Source organism: Chinchilla lanigera, unplaced genomic scaffold (assembly GCF_000276665.1).
Source record: "Chinchilla lanigera isolate Chin_1 unplaced genomic scaffold, ChiLan1.0 scaffold00025, whole genome shotgun sequence".
Taxonomy (NCBI): Eukaryota; Metazoa; Chordata; class Mammalia; order Rodentia; family Chinchillidae; genus Chinchilla; species Chinchilla lanigera.
Window position 1 is genome coordinate 244,951 of NW_004955426.1, and position 24,485 is coordinate 269,435.

A 24,485-nucleotide genomic window follows, 5' to 3' on the forward strand; every position below is an offset into this window, starting at 1 on the left:
CCAGGAACTGTGCCTTATTAATAAAGATCACAACTTTAAGAACATTTTCTTTAAAGGAGAAAAGGCTGTGTAATACAGAATTCTTGCTATTCAGGCTTTTAAAAGAATTTAGAGATAGCTACAAGTACAGAACTCCCACTGACCGAAGCACTAGTGTAACAGGAAGCCCAGTGGAAGGACGAGTTCAGGGGTGATCTGGAGGTCCAACACACATGCAAATAATTTCCATCCGTCGCCACTGTCCACAGTACTGGACTCTTCCTGGGCTGACTGTGGGAGCCTGAGAGCATGTTGAAGTTAGCTATTTGAGGACTTTGTGGAATGTGTCTGGTGTCGTTCAGAGTTCAGTGGGAATGTGGTATCATTGAGTTTCTAGTTAAGGTTTGATCACAGTCAGAAGAAAAGGTATTATTAGGTGACATACTTATTTAAATCCCTTTGTCTCATGTTTGTGAGAGACTGATGAGGTTTGTAAATCCAAGGGATTTGTGTCTCTCATAAATGAATTACAGAAGTTGTTGAGGCAGTGGTGTTGGCCAAAATTTATTCAAATTGCAAAGATCATTTGCAGGATGACTTCATTCCTTCATACTTAATATATAACCTAGTGTTAGCTATTTGGTTGAGAGTGAATGAAACAGGGTCCTGTTCTCAAAGATCCTTTTTAATTTTGTAGAGAGAAATGAAAATGTGAACCAGGAAGTTGAGAGGTGTGTGTTAAAGACTCAGTGACTTGTGCCTAGGACTCAAGGAACACATACGAGGCTTGGGTCAGGTCTTTCAGTGGAGTTTGTCAGCAAGACATTTGAAGAGAAGACAACATAGATAAGATAAGGTAGACATTGAGGCATAGGTAACGTAGAGGTTGAGGCATAGAAGGTCTTGGAGATGGGGGCGTTTGGGAGCTTTTAAGGCAAAACAGCTGAAAAGAATTGAGGCGCTGTGTTAAGTAGTCATTTTTTTTTTTCTTAAGGCGAACTTAGCATCCTTTCTGCCAGTGGGATTTGTGGAAGACTAGGGTACTTGAACAGAGTAATCTTCCTAAAAATAAGTGTGACCATGTGGACCCCTGTGAAAGGGTCATGCAACTCGATGGTTTGGTTTGATGGGCCTAGGAATTGTAGTGATGTGGCCTGGAGGCTGTGTGACATGCCTGGGAGTGGATCACATGGCCGGTGAGGATGCATTTCTGAGACAGGAGTAAAGAAAGCCAGGGCAAGTCAGGCATCATGGCGCACACCTATAATCCCAGCACTTGGGAGGCTGAGGCAGGAAGATCACCGTGAGTTTGAGGCCAGCTTAGGCTACAGGGTGAGTTCAAGGCCAGCCTGGACTGCCTAGCAAGACCCTATCTCAAGAAGAAAAAAAGAAAGAGAGAGAGAAAGAGAAAACGAGCAAGCCAGGGTGTCACAAAGGCAGGGTTGGGACCAGAAGACACCCAGCTAGTTTCCCAGAGGGAGAAGGCTGAGCAGCGGTGACCTTGCTGGTGCCGTGAGAGCAGCGTGCACACACAGCAGCACTATGAGCTGCACAAGGGTGGTGTTCGCACCACCTTCGCTCCACTCCACTGGAGTCTTGCAGTGTCATTTGACTTCATGGAAACCTGTACAGGTGCTGATGTTATTTCTACAAAAGTAAATGTTTATAAACTGACTTCTTTATTTCTTCTGCATGTAACACTTTAAACCTTTATTAGTCTTGGTGTGAGCCATCTGATGTAAAATGAAAAGTATGTCATTTCTAGATTGAAATCTCAAAATTATGGAGAGACTCAGGGACATTTTGGGTTCGCTGTCTAGTCCCCTAGGCAGTTTCCCTCCGTAGCAGTACTGGCGAGGCTCTACTTAAACCCACTCTGAAAATACGTATCTCCAGTATCTGGAATAACCTAAAGGGATTAAACTCGAAGTGCGGTCTACCCATTGTCTAGCAATCACAAATTACATGTTAGTAATCCCTTTTTACTGGCTTTTCCTCGTCACACGTACATGACAGAAGAGGAAGGCTCACTAAAACTTTTCTCCACCCTTACTTAGCACGTGTAAGGCACAGGCACAAATCTCTAATAGCTGTTCTCCCACGTTAAAGGCAGACAGTTTGTGTAGGCTTTTGTTTAGAAGGTGGTCAGTGAGCTAAGGAGTTTCAAAGCTAACTCCCAGGAAGCTGGAGTGAAAAGAAAATATCGGGGGTGGGTGGGGGAATTCTCTCTTAACTTAGACTTCCGTGCTAGCAAATCTCCCTTGGGATCTAGAGGGCGATTGTTTTCACTGGTTTCTGGCCGCATGCCCATATCAATACATACCTGAAGCGGGGGTCTGTCCTGCTGGCAGAGAGAGAGAAGTCAAGTCCTGGAGCACAACGCTCCATTGAGGTTTACAAGAGGGCTCTGACAGTGTCATCTCAGGTCACTGAGGGACAGAGGACACCAGGAGATCACCAAGAGATTTTTACCTCTCACCTCACTGAGGAGTACAGGTGGGATCGATAGGTGAGTGGAGATTTCTCTGCTAGTTACCTAGTCAGGCTATGGAGACACAGCTGCCACTGGGAAGTCGCCCCAGCTATGGCCTCTCAGTTGCTCTTCAGTGGGGACTGACCTGAAGGTGCAAGGGAAACCTGTCCTCTGCTTTGAGAGTGGCAGCTGCTCTGAGAGCAGTTCATTAGCTGGCAGAGTAGCCACTGTTTCTTAGAGTTCTGTAAGGTACAGATAAAGATTGTGTGCATGTATATTTCCTAGATAAATTCATTTCACAAATTCACATTTTTAGTTAGTATCAAAGTCCACTAGCATTGCCTATCCCCAGCACCACTTTCTAAAATAAGACAAGCCATCTTGTTTTTGTTTTGTTTTGTTTTGTTTTTTTGTTTTTTGTTTTTCTCTTTTTGAGATAAGGTCTCGCTATGCAGTTCAGGCTGGTCTTGAGCTTACTTTGTAGCCCAGGCTGGTTTCGAACTCGCAGTGATCCTTTTGCCTCTGCCTCCCGAGTGCTGGGATGACAAAGCATGCACCACCACACCCGGCATAGACAAGCCATCTTGTAACCATCAAACAAGTCAAGCAAGGAATACAAGTAAATTCAGCAACTAGTAAGTCTAAATAAAAACAAGACCCTGCGTGGAAAAATAAAATATCCCATCAAAGAAACAGAAGAACATAACTTCCCCACGTTCTCAACTTTATCACCATTTTAAGAAAAAGGTAACATATAAGCAACTGACAAACAAGAAGATGACAATTTCAGTTACCTTAAATGAGTCACAATCCAGAATCCAATTGAAATATTTAAGGGTGTCATAAAAGAAAAGCAAACTCATACCTCCTTCCAAAGATCTTGGTAGAACTTCGAAGGTGATATAGGGGAAAAATAACCCCCAACCTGCTAAATGTCAGATACACAGAGGTCGTGTTCCCCAGAGTTGAAGAATGAGTTCTAAGGAATAACAGGTTAAGAGAAGGAAAATTTGTCAGAGAAAAGGAAGAGAAATAGGAATAGCTTCTAGGAAGGGTCCCAGGTAGGTTGCTCATAGAGAGAAAATTTCAGTTTTAGCTATTTTTAATACCTAAGCTATAGCTAAATAAATTGAGTAGTCAAATACAACATGTTGAATATGAGATATGTTTTATTAATAATCTTTTCCTTTAGGAACATGTCTTCTGGGTAGTGTCTTTAAATACACTGTTCATTCTTGTTTTTGGTAAGTGTTTTTTTGGTTTTATTTTTTATGGTGTTATGCTAGAAGTTCAGCTTTTTAGGGGTCTGGTTTTAGGCTTTTGTTCTATTCGTAAGTCAGGAATATTAAGAAATATGCAGCGCAGGCTTGTGGGCCAGTTCCTAGTGGATTCACTGTGGTTTTTGTCTTAATAGTTGAGTCACCTCCTTCCCTAATAATTTGCTATTTAAATTAATGAATTACTTTTACTATAAAAAATTAATTAAATTCTATTAAGAACAAAGTAAAACTTGGCAAGAAAGGCTTGAGGAAAAGAATATAAAAAATTCTTATTGTGAAAAATTTAATGGGATTTAAAAAAATTTTCTTGATTATAGAGCCATTTTTACATCTTACAAGATGATCAGAATTTATTTAAATTAGAATTATATTTTAAATTCCTAAGTTTTCCCTTTATATGGCGTTTTATAGATGGTTGGTTTGGGTGAAGATCCAAACCAGGTCCACACATCATCATCATCATCATCATCATCATTTGTTTATTCAGTCCACACTTTTTTTTTTTTTTTTGGTACTGGGAATTGAACTCAGGACCTTGTGCTTGTCAGGCAGTCGCTTTTGCCAGTGAGCTATGTCCCTGGCCCAATACACATTATTTTTAAGCTAAGTCTTAAGTTTGTTTTAATTGGGAATACTCTTCACTTGCCCCTGTGCCCCACCCATTTTGCATTAATGAGTTGATGAGTTCAGGTCATCTGCCCTGTACACTATGTCGTAGTGGTAGGTCTACCCAGCTGCTTCCTGGTTGTCTGCCGTCCTCTTCGTCTCTGAAGGTCATCATATTTAGGGGCTCAGTTAGATCCCAAGTTCAGTTTATTCATGACATATTCTTCACTGTTCACATTTTGATACTACTGTGACAAAAGAGAAGTGTGTGATGTTGGTGCATCCTTTTTTATCAGTGGACCAGCCTCAACCTTTCTTCCTAGGTTTCCTTCTCCTTGTATCATGAGGAAGTAACCTATGGGTGCTATTTTAGTAGCATGCAAATGTACAGTGGCCACCGTTCTTTCACTAATGACTTTATTAGCCCTCAGTGATCCTTGCCTGAAGCACTTAGTAGGTGTTGGGAAATTATGATTGTACATTCTGTCATGTTTTATGTTTATTGGCTGGCTTTTCTTTTTTTTTTTTTTTTTTTTTTTTGGTCTTTTTTGAGACAGGGCCTCACTCTGCAGTTTAGGCTGGCCTTGAGCTCACTTTGTAGCCCAGGCTGGTCTCGAACTCGCAATGATCCTGCCTCAGCCTCCTGAGTGCTGGGATTACACCCAGCTGGCTGGCTTTTCTTTAAAGATTTATTCTTATCAATGAGGGCTGTTCTTTTAACCTGAACTTGGTTGCTCACGAGAAGCCAGATAGATGCCCAGTGTTTTCTAGTTTGTCAGTTTCAGGGTAAGAAATGGATGCATTCCATTGCTGTGCTAACTACTTCTAAAATATAAAAATGTTTTGTATAATGTTGCTGTTTTTCTTTGCTGGTTGTTTTGGGCTTTCTGCTTTTGAGCATTAAGAGCTCATGGGTTTGTATGTTTGATGTGTTTCTACAGTTTGCATTATTAGTGTCTTTTGATGCTCAACCCCGCCTTTCTGGCTCATTTCAGAATCCAGCGTAGGGCTGTGTGCCTGCTAGGCAAGTGCTCTGCCACAGCTACGTTCCCCAGCCCTCGTGTCATCCTCTCTTAGAGAGGCCTGTGATACTGTGTTCGCATCCTTTTGGCATAGATTTTTATACCCCAATAACTTTATTGTTCTGAGGTTAGAGAAAATGTCCCAGGTACAGCACATTTTTGGCCCAGTTCCGGAATCTTCCTTTTTTAAAGAGGCCCTGGTTCCTTTTAGTGGGAGGTTGTATGAGGGGTGTTCAGTGCTTTGATGTTTCACTGTTCATTGATTTTTTTTTTTTGCCTCCCTTTTAGCATTTTGCCCTTACCACATTGGTCATTTCTCCCTCGTTGGTTTGGGATTTGAAGAACATGTGAGTATAATACTTTTACAAACTTACTTTCACTAATTACTCTCAAAGTTGGTATTTTCTGAGCAAGTCTAATATTCAGAGTTACTCCATTTCTCAGTCTGCTTTCTACAAAGGAACAGTTAACAGTGTGGTCTTGTTCTTTTCTTCTGAAGTTCACCCTTGCTAAAGCGAAATAGGAGGTCATATTGCCAGCTGACAAAGGTGCTGTGAAGTCCATAAAGCGCTCTTCCCACGGGGCTGGCCTGAGGCAGCCTGAAGGAGTTTCCCACAGGCTGATTTCCCACTCGCTTTGCAAACTTGTGTGTTCCCTTCTCTCCCTTTCTCCAGATGACCCTTAGTGAATTTAGAAATGGAACAATATATTGATGTTTTTTTAAAAAAGGAATAGACTATCTTGGAATAATAAGCTACATGTTCTTAAAATAATTTGCTTAAGTGTTGACATTTTATCACTGTGTTCTAGACGCAGATATTTATATGTATTGCTATTCCTTTGTGGGGGCTTTAGAAGGACTTAGTCTTTTCAGGAGGAGCTGCCTTCCCTTCTTTTCACTTTGTTTATATGAATCCTAAAAACATATTCAGAAACATTCTACTATTAACAAAGCCCTTTGACTCTTGATAGTTGCAAGCTAGAACTTGAAAGGTTCACATAAACACTTGGATAAATAATTGCCACTTGCTATCTGAAACTCAGGAACCAAAAAAGATACAGGTGGCAGTATTTGTCTTTTCCAAGTTCTTCTCTGTAAGTCAGTGGCAGTGATTTGGAGTGCAGGGGTAACTTATGTAGGTACTTCTCATGGGAGGAATGAGGTAGTTCGCATGGTACCGGGTGGGTGGGAGGGAAGCTGGAGCACTCTACCTTACAGCAAGATTAGCAGGCAGACTGTGGGTTATAGTGCTCCTATTGTCAGATTTCATTCACTCTACTGTTACTTTGGTTCCTTAGGGAAAGTGTTGTTCTGTAATTTTTCTTCAACCCTGACTGATTAATGTAGTCTGTATATGGGAGAGTCCAGCTTGCAGAGGTGTCATCTAGTTTCATATTAGCTAGTTTTGTATTGCCTGGATAGTTCAAGTTTAGTCATTTGGGTTGGTTAGCACAGTCATAAAACTAGGGTATATGCCATGTAATTTTTATTATGTTTTATTTTTTAGGTCCAAGCATCTCATTTTGAAGGCCTCATCACAACCATAGTTGGGTATATACTTCTAGCAATAACACTGATAATTTGTCATGTATCCTTTGATGAGTCCTCTTGGGTATACCATAATATTCATCCCATAGTGTGGTTCTTACTAATAACTTAAGTGATTTTCCCTTTCCTTGTTTTCCTAAGGCTGAATGTAGACAAAATGTGAAATAAGTCTGTCCAGGAAGTATAATCTACATAGTTACCTCTTCGCCACAGTGTCAAATGTTCACTTTTTCCTCAACTAGATGCTGTAGGGCCTGGCAACTCTTGTTAAATTTCATAGGTCTCGTCGCTTACTGGGAGTCTGCTATATTGTTGTTAAGGTAATTCGTATTATAAATTAAAACTAGAAACAGTGTCTCCTACATTGGGGTGATACTGATGATCTTTATTTTTACCTAAGGTCTCTTTGCTGGTGGTGGTGGAAATTGGAGTATTCCCTCTCATTTGTGGCTGGTGGTTGGATATCTGTTCCCTGGTAAGTTGAACATTCATTTTCCTAATTAACAAAGTAAGGTCTTTAATCAAAATGGTCCTTTTATTATAAAATAGTATTTGTAAAGTTTTTATTCCCCAATTGGTTTGTCATTCGTTTGAAAAATTTAAAGTATAATACACCTTTTTGAAATAGTATCTGGTCTTACATCATGCAATTCTGTAACACTGAAACAGCATTGAGAGAATTGTGGTCCTAGAACATCATACCTTGTGTATGTAATGATTCATGCACTTCTTAGGAGGTGGAGTTGTTCATGTGGCAAATAAATGCAGTTGGTGCAGATCTTTCTCACCTGACGTGTTTTGGCCTAGGAAATGTTTGATGCTACTCTGAAAGATCGAGAACTGAGCTTTCAGTCAGCTCCGGGCACGACCATGTTTCTGCACTGGCTGGTGGGGATGGTGTATGTGTTCTACTTTGCCTCCTTCATTCTGCTGCTCAGAGAGGTAAGTCCTGAGGGGAAATACTGATGTTGTGCATTTTTGAAAAGGACTTTTCTTTGATCATGCCTCAGAGGCTGGGATGATTTCCTAATTAAACTATACTCTTTACTGTTCTGAGGAGGAGTAACTGAGAAGAATTTGGATTATTTTAATCTGTTTTTACTTGTTTGTGTCAAAAATCACCAAGTTAAAAGTTTTAAATATGATTACTCTGAGAAAGAAAGTATGAGTACTTGCTTTATTTGGTATGTCTCATTCCCATCTTCTAAAATAAACTCTTGGGCTGGGCGTGGTGGCTCACACCTGTAATCCCAGCACTTGGGAGGCTGAGGCAGGAGGATTGTTGCGAGTGTGAGACCAGCCTGGGCTACGGTGTGAGCTCAAAGCCAGCCTGAACTGCATAGTAAGACCCTGTCTCAAAAAGACAAAAAATAAAATAAACTCTTGGAGTTTTGTGTGATATGACTCCGTTTCAAACTTCATTCAAGGAAATTTGTAGGGCCAGGGGTATAGCGGCAGTGTCTGCCTGGCAAGTGTAAGGTCCTGAGGTTGATTCTTGGTACCAAAAAAGAAAAAAAGAAATGTAATACTGGAGATAACCCCAAGAGATACAGTTTTGGAGAACTGAGTGTGGAAGACAGTTTTGAGGGAGGACTCTCAAGTGCAGAATTATAGTGAGGGTCTTCATGGTTCCCGTTCATTTGCCAGAGAGGAACCTTTACTAACCCTGGCCCTTATTGACAGCCTGGCCCTTATTGACAGCCTGGCCTTTATTGACTTGAAAATGAAGCAGAGTGTATTTAATTAATAAGAAGGTCTCGCAGACTCTGTGGCAGACTGTGCCGGATTGCTGGTAGTAGGAACAAAGGCACAAGACCTGTGAAAAAGCCATATGAAAAAGCCATCAACGGGACACACCTGTGAGGGCTGGGGGAGCAGGCCAGCAGACCCGAGGAATGGGCGCAGAGCCGGAGGCTCAGTGCTGTTCTCAGTGTGCTTTGCTCTTTGAAAGACTGGAGGAGAGAAAGAAGTGGGGCCGCAACTTTCTGAATCACACAGGATAAGCTCACATTCTGTCTTCGAAATAAATGATTTGAGATTAAGCAAATCCAGTGGTGGGTTTTTAAAAACTGTAATATGTGAACTCTAAAATGTTTTGCAATCTTTAATTTTATTACTGTGGCTGGTTTTTGGGGTACAGAACCCTCACTTGGGGAGGTAGAGCCTTAGACACCATACACTGTAACTGCCTTGTTTGGGAGATGGAGAAGTGGAGGTCTGGGCAGGTCAGGTGCTCTGTACAGGGTGACTCCTAGGGTGTGGGCCTGGGAGCACTAGTGTGCGACTCGCCCATTACCCCTCACCCAGAGATACGGGTAGCAAAATGAAGATACTGCAAGGCTGCACAGCTTCTTGAGTAAGGTGACTCCTCTAGGGGAGTGTGAAACTGAGGCCAGATTTTGCTTTTAGGACATGTATAAGTTTGCAACATTACCCTTTCACCAGGGGATACAATATAGTATGGAGTACTGATTTTATTTAATTTTCATCTCAGATCTAGGTTTTTTGACCAGTTGGACTAAGTGAGTGCTTTTACCATTGAATGATTAAAAGGATCAGACAAAACCAGGATAGTCTTTATAAAGGTTGTGGTTTGGAATTTCTTTTTCCATGACAGCCACATGAATTTTCTGGGACCTATTTGAGATGGCAGAATACTTTTTCAGGAGCCTATTTTTCTGTTGTTTGAGCTTATATACAGAGCCTGAAGACACTGGTGAGTATTTACGACTTATTTTTAAAAACATATTTGCAGGTACTTCGACCTGGTGTCTTGTGGTTTCTAAGGAATTTGAATGATCCAGATTTCAACCCAGTGCAGGAAATGATCCACTTGCCCATTTATAGGCATCTCCGGAGATTTATTTTATCAGTGGTAAGCAGATCTTTCCATTGTTTTGAGATTTGTTAACTGGCTTTTAAATTAAACTCTGAAAACATCTCAAAATTTCTTCCCTATTGGAGAAAGAAGTAGTGTGGTTGAATCCAAGTTTTTCCAAAATAAAATCCTAAATTCAGTAGTGTATCTGCCTTTAGGATTCTTGGTAAATCGTAACTTTGGTAACTGTATAGACATTAACCTGGTAATGTCTTCATGGCTCCAGGAGACTTACTTAGTTGTAGGCGACTCTGCTCCTGCATGGTAAGTTCTTAGCTCTTCTCTCACACACTGTCCAGGGCTTATGCTTTGTGGCTCCTGTTTTAGCTCTCATGATCTAGAGAGGAGGGAGATCTTTTTGGTCGAGGAGCAGCCGTCTCAGGGATATGAGTTTACAGAGCGACCCCAGGATGGTGTGCAGGGTGAGGCCACTCGGGCTGTGGGTGGGCATGGGCCTGGGCTGAGAGCGGGCTGAGTATGGTCAGAGGTCCACTCTCTCCACGGGGGTGATGGCCTCACAGTGGTGCTGTCTCTGGCTTCTCACTGCAGATTGTCTTTGGCTCCATTGTCCTTCTGATGCTTTGGCTCCCGATACGGATAATCAAGAGTCTGCTGCCGCATTTTCTTCCTTACAATGTCATGCTCTATAGGTAAGCTCTAAGGTTTAGCCTGATAGTTGATCACTGCTGGGAAGTTGATGTTCATCTTACGTTAGACATTTAAAACATTCACTTCTGCAGCTCTTAGAATCATCTGACAGTTAACATTTTATCATGCTCTAGATCACATAAACTTAGTACATTTTCCAAAGGAAGTCTATTTTTCTGTAAAGTAATGCATTTGTTCACATTGAAATGCTTTGCCATTTCTTCTAAGAATGTGTTAGTAGTATCATCTTTATTTTTAAAAGCACATCGTAAGGAATGAAGCCGAAGGTGTATATTTAATTATGGATTAAAATTAGACTACAAGGCTTACAGGTGGAAATCTTTTTGGTTTAAAATTTTCAGTTATTTGGAAACCTAATCTCAGCTATTCTTCCCGTGTTCTCTTTTTTAGTGATTTGCGTTATTTCAGTCATTATTCCAAAATGCAGGCAGATTGAATTGCTTCCTCAAATTTACTTCTTTTAAGTCCTTTTTTTTGGCGGTGCTGGGGATTGAACTCGGGGTTCATGTGTGCTGAGCAAGCACCGTATTGAGCTGCCTTCCCAGCGAGTGAGCCCCGGGGAGAAGAGCGGAGAACGGGCTGTTTCCAGGCTGAGGAGGTGGAGGAGGACAAGGGCCTGGAAGCTGTCCAGGGAGGAGGGAGAGTTGCGGTGTGCGCCTTGCTGGCATTGCACAGCGCGCCGCACTTCATGGCTTAGCGGGGTGAGGGCCCCGGGAGCGTTCAGTGGAGTTCAGGAAGAAGCCTTCGCGGGCTCTGAGAGCGAGTGGGAGGGGTACCGAGACAGTGAGTGCATCTCACTCTTCGTTTTAATTCTGTGAAATATTTAACATAAGTATAATGCAAAATAGAATTCTCATTTTCAATCATGGCCCTTTGTCATCATCCCAGTGACGCTCCAGTGAGTGAACTGTCCCTCGAGCTGCTTCTGCTGCAGGTCGTCTTGCCAGCGCTGCTGGAGCAGGGACACACAAGGCAGTGGCTGAAGGGGCTTGTGCGCGCGTGGACTGTCACTGCTGGCTACTTGCTGTGAGTGTGGGCGGCCTGCTCCCTGAGCATGTGTGCCGTTGCTGTCCCTTCGGAGCCTTTCTGGACAAAGTGTGTCACATGCTTCACTCATGAAAAGTCGGTTTCAGTCAGTGATCATTTAGTAATATATTCAAGTTTATATAATTCTCACTTTTAAAAATATAAAATTTCTTTTACTTTATCATTGTCCATCCTTTTATGAAAACTTTATGCATATTTTTACCTTCTTACTAAGATTTGCTGCATATTAAGCTTTTTTGGGGGTACTGGGGATTGAACTCAGGACCTTGTGCTTGCCAGGCAGGCTCTTACGCCACTGAGCTAGATCCCTGGCCCCTATAGAAAGGGTTACTTTGGAGTAGCCCCCAGCATTTAGACCAGGTTGAGGTAATAATGCCATGTGCAGGTTCTACATGGATATCTACCGCCCTTCGTAGTAAGTGTTAAGAAAATAAAGTATCGTGTCTGTCATTTTGTTCTGACCTGAAATGAGACTTTTCACTGGCACAATTTTTGCACAGGGATCTTCATTCCTATTTACTGGGAGACCAGGAGGAAAATGAGAACAGTGCAAATCAACAAGTGAACAATAACCAGCATGCTCGAAATAACAACGCTATTCCTGTGGTAGGGGAAGGCCTGCACGCAGCCCACCAGGCCATCCTCCAGCAGGGAGGGCCTGTGGGCTTCCAGCCTTACCGCCGGCCTCTGAACTTCCCACTCAGGGTAGGTACCGTGCAGACTCCACTGAAGTGGGTGTTCAGGTTCCTCATGACGGTCAGTGCTGTTAGATTGGTGCTGTGTGATTGCTCTGTCTGTGCGATTGCTGTGCTGTTCTCTTTCCTTAGCTGCAGAGCTCATCAGCCTTTCTGTTTGCAGTATTTGCTGGCCGTTAGTTGATGTCATTTTGGACAGGCGCTGCTAGGATTGATGAGTTCTAGCTGTCTGCAGCTGTATACACTTCAGTGTAATTACAGTTCAGTAAAATGCAAAAGTCTGTTCACACCAGCCCCTTGTTAAGTGCCCAACAGCTGCATGTGACCAGTGGCTACTGTATCAGACAGTGTAGGTGTAGACATTTCTGTTACCACAGAGTATTCCAACTGGGTAAGCACTGTTGTATGCTAAAAAGGCGAATATTTTAAATTTGTAACATTCTGTTTTTATTAATAACAAGGAAAACTTGAGGGTGTGTTTTACTTTTCTGCTCTTCAACAAAGTATTTGCTTTTTATTTGTAGATGTATCTGAATGCATAAAAATGGGCACTTATTTTACTTGTGGGCTAGATTATAGGTAATTTTACCAAAATGAAAAGTTCTTTTGCTTGCTCAGTGCTATGGGCCTATAGTCCCGGATACTGGGGAGGCTGGGTCGAGAAAAACAACTTGAGTCTGGAGTTCAAGGCCAGACTGGACAGCATAGCAGGGCCCTGTCTGTCTTTAAAAGTATTGAAAAACTTCCCCCTCTGATGTGAAGTTCAGAAAACCCGGAAGTACAAATTCAGGCAGTCATTTTAGTGAAATAGCTATGAAGACTCTGGGGAGCTGGTGTCATGAGATGCCCAGCGCGTGCCTGAGCTGTCTCTGTTTGCCTCATAGATTCTGGTGTTGATCGTCCTCATGTGTGTGACGCTGCTGATCGCCAGCCTCATCTGCCTTACCTTACCAGGTAGGAGCTCGTCCTGGTCTGCAGCCACTACACCAAGGTGTTTTCTGAAAAGTCCCATTTTGCAGAGATGTGATTCTTTTCATGGATAGAAACTTGAGGTACTTAGGTGTTCATCTCAGCTGAACATGGGTTGCAAGCCGATGAGGACTCTCCATCTTACTGGACTCGTTTACGTTGGGGCGTAGGGGATATGGTCAGGATAGCTGTACATTCCTTTTAGAAGAGAAGCACCTGGGATCACTGGGTTTTCTCAGGTATTTTACCGTGTGGATTTTCAGAAAGTCATTTGTATGACTTAAGTAATTTTTTCAAACCAGTCTTAACGTTAAGGTTGTTGCTTTTCAGTCCATTCATAGTGTTGATCAAGAACAAAATGAAGCCTGACTGTTTCCCTTTATCATGTCCTCACAATGCTCCTTTTTTTCTGGCATTAAGTTTGTTGGACATGTCAGTTAAACAGCGTTTCTTCATCTAAAAGATAAGTCAACGGCAGCTGAATAGACGTAGTAGCTTGTGATCTTCTCCAGAGATCAGGGATAAATGACGAGGTCACAAAACAGCTTACCCCCTTTTACTGACTGTTTATATCCAGTTAGAATATTCTGAATCATGTTTATAGGCGTTAACTACTTAAGTAATCAGTAAGTTAATTTTCAGCTCTATCAGACCTAACTAGATAGTGAGTTATCTTGGTTATAGCACTGAGTATAATTTTATAAATCAAATTTGTATTAAATTTTTCTCCATGAATTCTAAGGCTGGGCAAAGGGTAAATAAGAAAACTAATTTCAAGTTTTGAAACAAAACATTTTTTTCTAACTTGAAGGAACCGATTTTACTTTTAACCTATTTTCTGTTTCTTTTCTGTAAACATATTTTCTTTTCTGTTTCTGCGTAGTGGTGGTTGACTTTAATACCTTACGTTCAGCTCCCTCCTGCTCAGATCAGAGCTGTTAAGATGGCAAAGCGGGCTGGGGATATAGCTCGGGCTGGGGATATAGCTCAATGGCATAAGTGCCTTCCTGGCAAACACAAGGTTATGAGTTCGATCCCCGGTACCACAAAAAAAAAGTGATGGCAAAGCGTGCTTGACTGAGTGCAGTTATGTGAAACATATGCTGAGAAGACATAGTGCTTGAATTTGGGGCACCTTTACATTCGTGGTTTTATGTCCCATTTTCATGTTTTTGCCCGAAATATTTTTAAAAGTTTAACGAAAGAAGAAACTCTAGGGGGCTGGGGATTTAGCTCAGTGGCACAGTGCCTGCCTGGCAAGCGCAGGGTTGTGAGTTCGGTTCCCGGTACCAGAAAAAAAGAAACTCTAGTTTTCATACTTGAATTTGATTGTAAGAATAATTTCTTTTCATTAACATTGTTATCTCAGTATTTCCTTTTAACCTGGCTCTGCCATGTATGGAAAGAGTAGTTTGTTATCATAGAAGTGCTTACTGCAGATGGATAGCGAGCATGAGAGTGGTGAGGGTCCTGTTTCCCCCTAGGTTGCTTTTCTGTAGCTGTAAATGAATTATATAGTTACTACAAGTTCAACATGAATTCTGTCTATCTTCTCGAAACCATGTTTTGTTTTGTTTTGTTTTGGTTTTGGTTTTTCTCCGGTACCAGGAACCGAACTCACAACCTTGCGCTTGCCAGGCAGGCGCTTTGCCGCTGAGCTAAATCCCCAGCCCCACGAAACCATGTTTTGGATGAAAAATATATGAAATGTAGGATGGAAAGTGGCTATTAAATTTTATAATGAGTCCTAAATCCAACACAACACAAACCCTGGAGTAGAAATACATATAGAGCACTAAATGTTTCTCAGCCTTATCAGTGATTATTTTGATATCTTCAAATTAAAGTGCATGTAAGCGTTTTCAGGTGACATTTTACATGTATTTTTTTATTTGTTTAAGTATTATATTTTGCAGTGCTAAGGATCAAATCCAGGGCTTTGTTCCTGTCAGGCAGGCACTCTCCCACTGAGCTCCAGCCTTGTATTTGGCTTTAGAAGTCGGCTGGACATAGTGCTGTATGCGTCTAATCCTAGCTCCTTAGGAGGCTAAGGCAGGAGTATCACAAGTTCAAGGCCAGGCTTGGCAACTTAGCAAGGCTCAGTCCTAAAATAAAAAGGACTGGAAATGTGGTAGAGCACTTGTGTAGCATGCCTAAGTCCCTGAGCCCAGTTCCCACAAGTACAAGGAAAAAAAAGTTTTTCTCACACTCAGTTTTGTGAGTTTGCAAGAATCCTTTCGTCCTCAGCTTTCTGGTTTGTAAGGCGTGACCATGAGCTGGGTGAGTTTGATTTGGAAGCGATGTGGCTCCATAGTTAAGGGTGTGTCTTCTGTTACATAGACCTGCCTTCAGATTCAGCTGTGTTCTGCTTTGGTTTGGGCAAGGTTCTGTTACTGAGCCCTGGTTGCTGCCTGCCTGCCTGCCTGCCTGCCTTTCTTCCTCTGTCTCTGTCTCTCTCTCTGTCCCCCCTTTTTTTTTTGAGACAAGGTTTCATTGTGCAAGTCAGGCTGGCTTTGAATTCACTTTGTAGCCCAGGGTGGCCTTGCACTCAGAGCAGTCCTCCTGCCTCAGCCTCCTGAGTGCTGGGATTACAGGTGTGTGCACCACATCCAACTGAGCCAAGTTTCTTAACCTTTAAAATGGAGAATGTGTCTGTAGTGGGTGTGCTTTGGAGGATTATGAGATAATATATGGAAAATAGTACGGTCACCAACTTTTTGTAGATATTCAAAAACAACACCACCAGATTGGGAAGGCAATTTATAGGGGGAAAGTGCACTAGAAATTTGACTTGTTCTAACTTTCCTGAGAAAGAGTCAGGTAAAGAAATTACTAAATTATATATATATATATATGATCTTGCCTGAGAAATCATGTGGATACACTGTAGAATTTATTTCTAATATTTCTTAGGCAATTCTCAATCTGTGTCAAACATTCTAATACATTTTGATGGTCTTAATTTTTTCTCAGTTCTTCTGGCATTCTTTGATTATTGTGATTTAAAATGTACCCATTCTATTAAAATAAGCTTTAGTTTTCTGTATTGATGAGTGAGCCATTTGGGAAAATTTTATTAGTTGTAATCTTCCTAAATAGTGAAAGTGTTGACAGCACACATAGAAAAGACATTTCCTACCTTGATCCCATTATGTGCATAATTATTTCAGTTGCTGATCAAAACAATGCAAGCACCAGTCCCCTCAAGCCTCTGCAGGCTGGAAAGGATAAGTAATTGTTGTGACACATCAGAGTGCACATCCCCAGAGCGTGTGTCCCTGCTGAGCACCTCCTGTGGGAGGCTGTGTACAGCGAGTGAAATCACTGCACACTCTAGAGTGGTTTTTTGGTAATGTGAGACTGCTCTTAGAACATCAGGGTTACGGTTCCCTTTACCTAGCTGCACAGCTGACCCGCCTCTCCGTTTGCAGTATTCGCTGGCCGTTGGCTCATGTCATTTTGGACGGGCACTGCCAAGATCCATGAGCTCTACACAGCTGCTTGTGGTCTCTATGTGTGCTGGCTCACCATCCGGGCTGTGACGGTGCTGGTGGCGTGGATGCCCCAGGGACGCAGAGTGATCTTCCAGAAGGTGAAAGAGTGGGCTCTCATGGTAGGTGCTGGCTCATCTGATGGGAGCAGTGACTGTTCTTCTGGTCACTCGCTCCTTTAACTTTTTCTTGCTTCTGTCTGTTACCTTGTTATGCCAGTAGTTTTCAGCAAAGTGTGCTTAGGTCATTGTTTATTCTTTTTCATTTGTATAATCACCACTAACTTTATGTCTGAATTTATACTTTGATTTCACTTGAAGTTTTCCAATTAATACTAATACTGAAAGAAAAATACAAAATCTGCCTTTTAATATGTTTAAGTTTAGGATTTTAGTTTCTAATTATTATACAGATAAAAGGGATACCATAGGATAATTTGATACATGTCTACAGTGTAACAGTGAAATCAGCATAGTTCATGTTTCCTTTTATGTATAATGGTTATGTTTGTAAAATCCATTATTGTGGTGAGATTCATTGTGAATTATCAGTGGAAGGGTTCAGTTGCTGTTTTCACGCATAAGATCCTGAGATACTTAAGTGTATTTAAAATACAGAAATCAGCTAATTCCAGCTTTCCTTTGATATTCTTCCATACAATCACAAGTAGCCACGTAAGGAAGCAAGTGTTGTATTCTCCTTGTACGCTCTCTTTGGTCACTTGTGACAAAGGAGGTATATTCCTGAGGCCACCCTAAATACAAGGGTCATTGGACGCCAAGGGCATGTTAAAGACTACCCGATCTCAATGTATCGGCTTCATTTTCTTTTGCATCTTAGTCTGAATTCTAGAGCTGCACATTCTCATGCACTAGCCACTGTTGCTAAGTGGCCAGAATACTGGACAAGCAGATACACAGGTCATCATAGCAAGTTCTGCTGGACCAGGCAATTTTAAAGGCAGCCAGTTTGGTTGGGTTTATTGATTACTTTAGGGTTGCATGGAGCCCTTTTCTTTCCAGTCTACCTCAAGGTGCAGGTCAGCCCTGGTGTAGGCTCCCTTTGGTACAGGGTCTCAGCCCATCGGTGGTTTCTCTTATAAGCAGCAGCCTGACCCTGAGTGGAGTTACAAGGAAAACACTGCCGCCTGCTTGACAGAAGTAAAATGCATTCCCTGTAATCCATTTTGCAGTGACAGTTCATAGAAATTTCAGATTTTCAGTATAGTTTAAGCTTTCATAGTTACATATTCAAGAAATCTTACTTAAACATGTAGTACAAAAAGATGTAATGCAGTAAAATAATGTAGTACTGTTAGGCCTCAGGTCCAAGAGGAAAAATAAACCACAAAGAATGAGGAGTGCGTCTACGAGTCAGGATGACCCTCTGTAATGATGTGGCCTCTGTTTCCTCACAGATCATGAAGACTGTGATCGTGGCAGTGCTGCTGGCTGGGGTTGTCCCGCTCCTTCTGGGGCTCTTGTTTGAGCTGGTTATTGTTGCTCCCCTGCGAGTTCCTTTGGATCAGACTCCTCTTTTTTATCCGTGGCAGGTAAACGCGTGCCTGTTGCTCATGCTCTTTTGTTAAGTATTTGGGGCCAGAAACAAGTCCTTATTATTCCAAGGAATTTTAGTAATTGATTTAGGAGGACTCCTTAATTTTGTTCTGTTCTGGTAAAATTGTTTAAGTAAATTCCCTTCTTAGATAACTAAGCACATCTTAGGGCTTTCAGTAAGTGATGTATTGCAGCATAGTCAAATAGCATTAGTAATTTTAAAAACTTTTTTTTTGTTTTTTTTTTTTGTTTGTTTTTTTCCGGTACCGGGAATCAAACTCACGACCTTGCGCTTGCCAGGCAGGCGCTGTGCCGCTGAGGTAAATCCTCAGCCCCTAAAAACTATTTTCAAGATATAATAACACCAATTAATAAAGGTAGAACATTCACAGAATTAGAAAACCACTATTTTGTAGCGCTCGAAAAATAATTCCAGCAAGGACTGTCAGTGAATTTGAACCCATGAAGTGAAAGTTTGGTGGGTCTTTCTTCAGTTACTGTTGCTATTCGTTTCTGTTTTTTTGTCTTTTTGAGACAGGGTCTTGATATGCAGTTCAGACTGGCCTTGAGCTCACTTTGTAGCCCAGGCTGGTCTTAAACTTACAAAGATCCTCCTGCCTCAGCCTCCCGAGTGCTGGGATTACAGGTGTGCGCCATCATGCACGGCTAACTGTTGCTATTTAACAAGTTACCCATGTAATGGCTTAGAATAGCCATTTATATTTTATTTTGTCCCCAGAGTCTGTGGGTTAGAAATTAAGAGAAGGTTCATTAGTTTGTCTCTCGTGTGTATCTGGGGCCTTCCCTGGAAAGTTCTCTGACTGGGAGTGATTTAGCAGCTGTGGCTGGAGTCATTCGATGGCCTGCCTCCTTAAGGGGTGATGTTCGCTGCGTGGCACCCACTGAGGGCCGTGGCTGGAGGCCCTAGGTGTGCCCCTTCACATCTCCTGGAGTCTCCAGAGGTTGGGCTGCTTAAACTACAGTTTGGGGAGATGAGCGTCCCCACAGACAAGGTAGGACTTGCATGGTCTTTCATGACCTCACCCCAGGAGCCTGCACATCACATTTTCCTCTGTCCTGCTGGGTAAAAGCAAGTCTCAGAGCTTCCCAGATTCCAGGGAAAGGAATGTTCAGCCCCTGCTACCTGACTGGTGATGAGTTCGGAGGCATATTTTGTCACTAGTATGAAAGAGAAGTGGTTATTTTCCTGGTGGCAAAGTGCTCCTTTATCAAGTAACATCACTTTCAAAGGGAACCACAGCTTCACAGTGGAGGGGCCGGGCAGCTCCTGCGCTAGCTAGCACAGTGGTCAACCACAGCATTCCAGGCGAGGTGAAAGTATCGTGCGCCTCCTTAGGTTAGACGGGGAGTGGCACAGACAGAGGGCAGGGCCGCTCGCACTGAGGAGCAGTCCTGCCCCGTCAGCCAGGTCAGGAAGTCCTGCTGGATACAAGTGTTCTCACTGAACCTCAGTGCCGCAGAAGGCTCTGCACTAGAGGAAGACCAAACAAGACAAAAACGAGACCACCCCCTGCAGTCAGGTCTGGACAGAACATGAGCCTTAACAAAACCACGAATGGTAAACACCCGCCTTTCCCCACCACGATAGGCTGCTGCTTCATTACCGTGCGGTTTTACCTTTTTCTATATGTTCTGTTACATAATCAGTTATAGATTATTCTGCTTTCTAATAGAGTCTGACACAGAACAAAGTCCTCCTTCCTTAAATCCGCCCCTAAATTATTAACACACACTGAAACCTTATGAGAAGCTCTTCCTAACCCTGTATGAGGGCAGATTCCCTGTGCATGTGTGTTCTTCCTTGCTCTGCGGAGTAACAAAGGCAGCTCGGTCAGTCACATGTGTTTTTGGTGGTCTTGATCCTACATAAGATGACCTAGGAAGTCATCATTACCCTGGAGAAGTCTTCGGCATCATTACATTTTTAAAATGCTTGTATGCTTTGACCCAGCAATTTGACTTTCAGATTCCACTGCAAAGGGACATCTGTGTGCGTGCAGGGTGCATAAGTAAGCTGCTTCTGCTCAGACATCACCCTTGATGAGGACAGGAAAGTGAGAAGCAGCTTGGACCCACCCATAAAGAATGTCTGAATAAGACGCCGCGCAGCTTCCCCTGGAATTCAGCAGAGTAGTCGACGGGTGGTGTGGGGTTTGGGGTTTTTGTTGGTGGTGGTGGTGATGGTAGTTTTTGGGGTTTTTTTTAGGTACCTGGAAAACTGAACTTGGGATCTTGTACTTGCCAGGCAGGTGCTGTGCCGCTGAGCTATATCCCCAGCCCTGGTTGTTTTTTTTTGTTTTGTTTTGAGACAGGGTCCCACTATGTAGTGCAGGCTGGCCTTGAACTCACAGTGATCCTCCTGCTTTAGCCTCCTAAGTGCTGGGATTACAGGCGTGTGCCACCACAACCGGCTGTAGAGTTGTTCTAAATGGATGACTCTTAAACGTGTTCATGAGGAGGGGAAGAGCGCTAGGTATGGTGGCTTCATGCAACATGGTATGCTTTTTTATTTTTTAATTTTTTTGTCTTTTTGAGATAGGGTCTCACTATGCAGTTCAGGCTGGCCTTGAGTTCACTTTGTAGCCCAGGCTGGTCTTGTACTCACAGTGATCCTCCTGACTCAGCCTCCCAAGTGCTGAGGAGTGCTGAGGCATGTGCCACCTGCCTGGGTAACAGTATACTTAATATTCTGTGTGACACCATGAAATTTTGGAAAGAGGAGCACTTTCTCCATTCCTGACCCTGAACTGCTTGCCTTTTGTGCAGCAGGTAGCTGCAGGTCTGTGGACAGTTAGGCTTTCGGGCTTCTAGCAGAAAAACTAGTGTACTTTACCCTATTTTGCTTTTTTTTTTTTTTTTTTTGTCTTTTTTGAGACAGGGTCTTGCTATGCAGCTCAGGCTGGCCTTAATCTCACTTTGTAGCCCAGGCTAGCTTGAACTCACAACGATCCGATCCTCCTGCCTCAGCCTCCCCCTGGGTGCTGGGATTACAGGCACGTGCCGCTACACCCAGCTCTGGGTGGACATTAACCTTTCTTGGGGCTGTTTGGACTCCCCGAAAGCCAGGAGAAAGCTGAATTGGTGTATAGTCTTCCCTACCTGTGAGCTGAAAAGAGGGTCCAGAAAAAGCAGCTTTTTCCATAGTTCTCAGGATAGAGCTCTTTGGCTTGCTATCCTGAAGGTCTGAAGAAATGAAAGACTAATAGTCTTAATCAGACCTTGAGCCTCTTACAGGTTACGGAGGAAGATGACAAATGCTTTGACAAAGAGCAGCTGAGTAGCCACGGAAAAATAGATGAGGCAGAGCAAAGAGAGCACATGCCTTGGTAGTAACAGAGCAACTTGAAGAGCTCCGAGCTGCTAGGAGAGAATCCCTTGGGCAGCTGAGGCCAGTGTGTGCGTGCTCTCACACAGCAGAGCACGTCGTGGAGCCGCACGGCATGGGTTCCAAGAAGCAGTGGGAGAATAAGGACGAGAACACTTTGCAAGGAGGCCCAGGTGGAGGTCTGGAAGCTCAGTGCAGAGTGCAGAACAAAACTGAAGAAGAAAAGCTTGAGGGGAAGCTGAGTGTCTTGGAAAAGTGTCTCACTGGAGTGAAGGTATATCCAGGAATTCTAATCTGCCAATAAGAGGGTCCTGGAAGAGAAAAGTATGAAGCAGTATTGAAAAACCAGGAGAAAAACAGCTGCATTGAAGAAAGATCTTACCGTGTAGGTTGAGAAGGTCCACCGAACTTGGTGAGATTGAGACTGAAGTGAAAAACACGTGCTTGGGTGTATCTTGGTAAGGTTTCTAGAGAAGTCTCATGAGCTTCAAAAGAGCATGCTGCCGTCAGACTTTCTCCCCACAGCACTGACAGCTCTGAGATAGAAGAGAATTTATATAGATAGTTGAGATAAAGGGGACAAAAACGAGCTTTCTGTACCTAGGTAGAATGTCACCCACTCACCTGGCAGGATGAGCGCTGCTGTTTGAGATGCACAAGGATTCCCTGCCTGTATCCGTACATCAGCCTTCCACCCCATTTGAGGAAGACTGTTAAGTCAAACCAGTAAGTTGCAGCAGTGGTCTGCAGCTAATGGACAAGGAAAGGAAACATTATGAGCAGAATCTATTAAAAAAATGACGCATGTTTTCTGTGGGACGTACACGTGTACATGGAGACAGAGCCTGGGGGAAGTGTGGGGGTGTGTGCCAAATGCTGTTGCTGGAACGAGTAAGAACGCGAGACAGCAGTGGCAGAAGACGCCACCTTCTCTGTAAACGTTTTGGTTTTATATGAGAATAGATCGCAGTGTTACATGTGTAATTTTGGATACACATGTAATATTTCTAAAGGATTAAACAGGTCAGGTTCTGAAGTGCTGTGCGTGTGCTGAGGACTTTTAAGGTTATAAGCAGGGAAAGTCGTCTTCTTGGGTCTGATTTGCATTTAGAGATGAGCTGGTGGAGTGGGCGGTGGGTATCCCTGGGAGCTGGTGTGGGGGAGCTGGCAGGCCAGGGCCAAGGCCGCCTGGAAGAGCTGGGTATGGGGGTACTGGGAATGTTCAGCACAGAGGCTGGGGGAAGTGCTTAGCAGGAGGACAGCACAAAGGCTTCCAGCCCGAGCTCCCGGGGGCCTCCAGTTAGCTCATTTAGGCAAATCCTTGCTCCACAATTGTCTTGACGTAAATCAGCTCAGTCAGAACCAATTAAGCAGCCTAAGAATGGTTTGATGAAATAAAATCAGAGCATTTATTTTATTTGCATATTGAGGTCTTCGTTAATGAGGCAGACTTCTAAAAGATACAGGAATGTTTTTTGATAATATTAAACTTGTTGTAAAAAGAAATTCCTTGGGCTTTCCAGTATATGTCAATTTTATTTATTTATGATCCAGTATATATCAATCTTATCTAAAGTTGTTAATCATCCTGCAGAGTTTCTGTTTTATTGAGAAATGATGTACATAATATAAGAAAATTATACAGCCCCTCTGCTATGTTTGTTTGTTTGTTTATTTATTTATTTGGTGCCAGGAATCAAACTCGGGACCTTTTGCTCGCCAGGCAGGCGCTTGTGCCGTTGAGCTGTATCCCTGGCCCATGATTATGGTTAAGAACAACAAAAATATGGTAAATCGTTTTTATTACCCTAGGACTGGGCACTTGGAGTCCTGCATGCCAAAATTATTGCAGCTATAACATTGATGGGTCCTCAGTGGTGGCTGAAAACTGTAATTGAACAGGTAAGCAAGTCAACTTTCAGAGAACATAATATTAGAATTGGTCAGTGATTGTGTTTGACTAGTGTATTAAAAACTTTAATTTTCTATATATTCTTTTATGCCCTGGCACAAGGGATTGAACCCAGGACCACATCCTCAGCCCTTTAAAAAGTTTTTTTTAAAGTGTGGAAATAGTGTCTTGATGAATTGCTGAGGCTGGTCTTGAACTCAGTAACCCTTCTGCCTCAACCTCCCATGTAGCTGGGATTACAGAAGTGTACCCCCACATAATACAGTTTCTTTTAATGTGCAGTTGTGTTCTACCAACGTAGAGTAGGGAAGATAATTTATACCTTGGGAATGAAAAATTCTTAAAGAGGTGGTTTTGAATTTCACTTTATGTAGCATTTTCAACAAAGAATAGGAAATTTTTAGAGCTGTAACAAGCCAGTGGAAATAAATTTTGAGACTATAGGAGCAGTATATTGGGGATAGACAAATAGCAGCTAACGCTAGTTAGGAAAGCTGGTTAATGCAGCTTCTTGTGGCCGTCTCCAGGCCAGTCAGGGTGCAGGTGCTCTTTAGGAGTTACTCTGTGTCCTCCCTTGGTAGGGGAAGACAGTAGGCTGTCTTTTCCTCTGTGAACCTTTGTCCTGCACTTAGGCAAGCAGGGGAAGGACCAGGAGTGTCCCTGCATCTACTGCTTTTCAGTTGTCGTTGGCTCAAAGTCCTTCTGCCAGGAAGACATATTTAGGGGTGCCATCTTTGGATCTCAGTACCACCTGAGTTTTTATCCACTCGAGGCCTGGTGCTGCACACTGGTAATCCCAGCACTCTTTTGTAGTCCTGGTAATTGAAGCCAAGGCAGGAGGATTGCGAGGTCAAGGCCAGCCTGGTTTACATGGCAAGACCCTGTATCAACCATTTTTAAGTCTCACTGAAGGTTAACCAGTAGCTAAAAGTACTGGTCCTTCTTCCAGGACCAGAGCTCAGATGGAATAGTATTCCTCGTGTTTCTAAGCCTCCACTAGAAGAGAAATTATG

The 24,485-nt window shown here is 42.8% G+C and overlaps 1 protein-coding gene across 1 annotated transcript in view; it reads left to right on the forward strand.

Annotated features, from left to right (window-relative positions):
* Positions 1–24,485, forward strand: part of March6 (membrane-associated ring finger (C3HC4) 6, E3 ubiquitin protein ligase) — a gene marked incomplete at its 5' end in the record, with an annotated part of 50,082 nt that overhangs the window by 16,144 nt on the left and 9,453 nt on the right. The window contains 14 exon segments of the mRNA XM_013514987.1: positions 3,645–3,696; positions 5,649–5,707; positions 6,869–6,949; positions 7,161–7,229; positions 7,310–7,384; positions 7,717–7,851; positions 9,665–9,784; positions 10,337–10,437; positions 11,345–11,482; positions 12,004–12,208; positions 13,083–13,152; positions 16,599–16,780; positions 18,076–18,210; positions 23,373–23,462. Of these exon segments, the coding sequence (XP_013370441.1) occupies positions 3,645–3,696; positions 5,649–5,707; positions 6,869–6,949; positions 7,161–7,229; positions 7,310–7,384; positions 7,717–7,851; positions 9,665–9,784; positions 10,337–10,437; positions 11,345–11,482; positions 12,004–12,208; positions 13,083–13,152; positions 16,599–16,780; positions 18,076–18,210; positions 23,373–23,462 (1,512 nt within the window).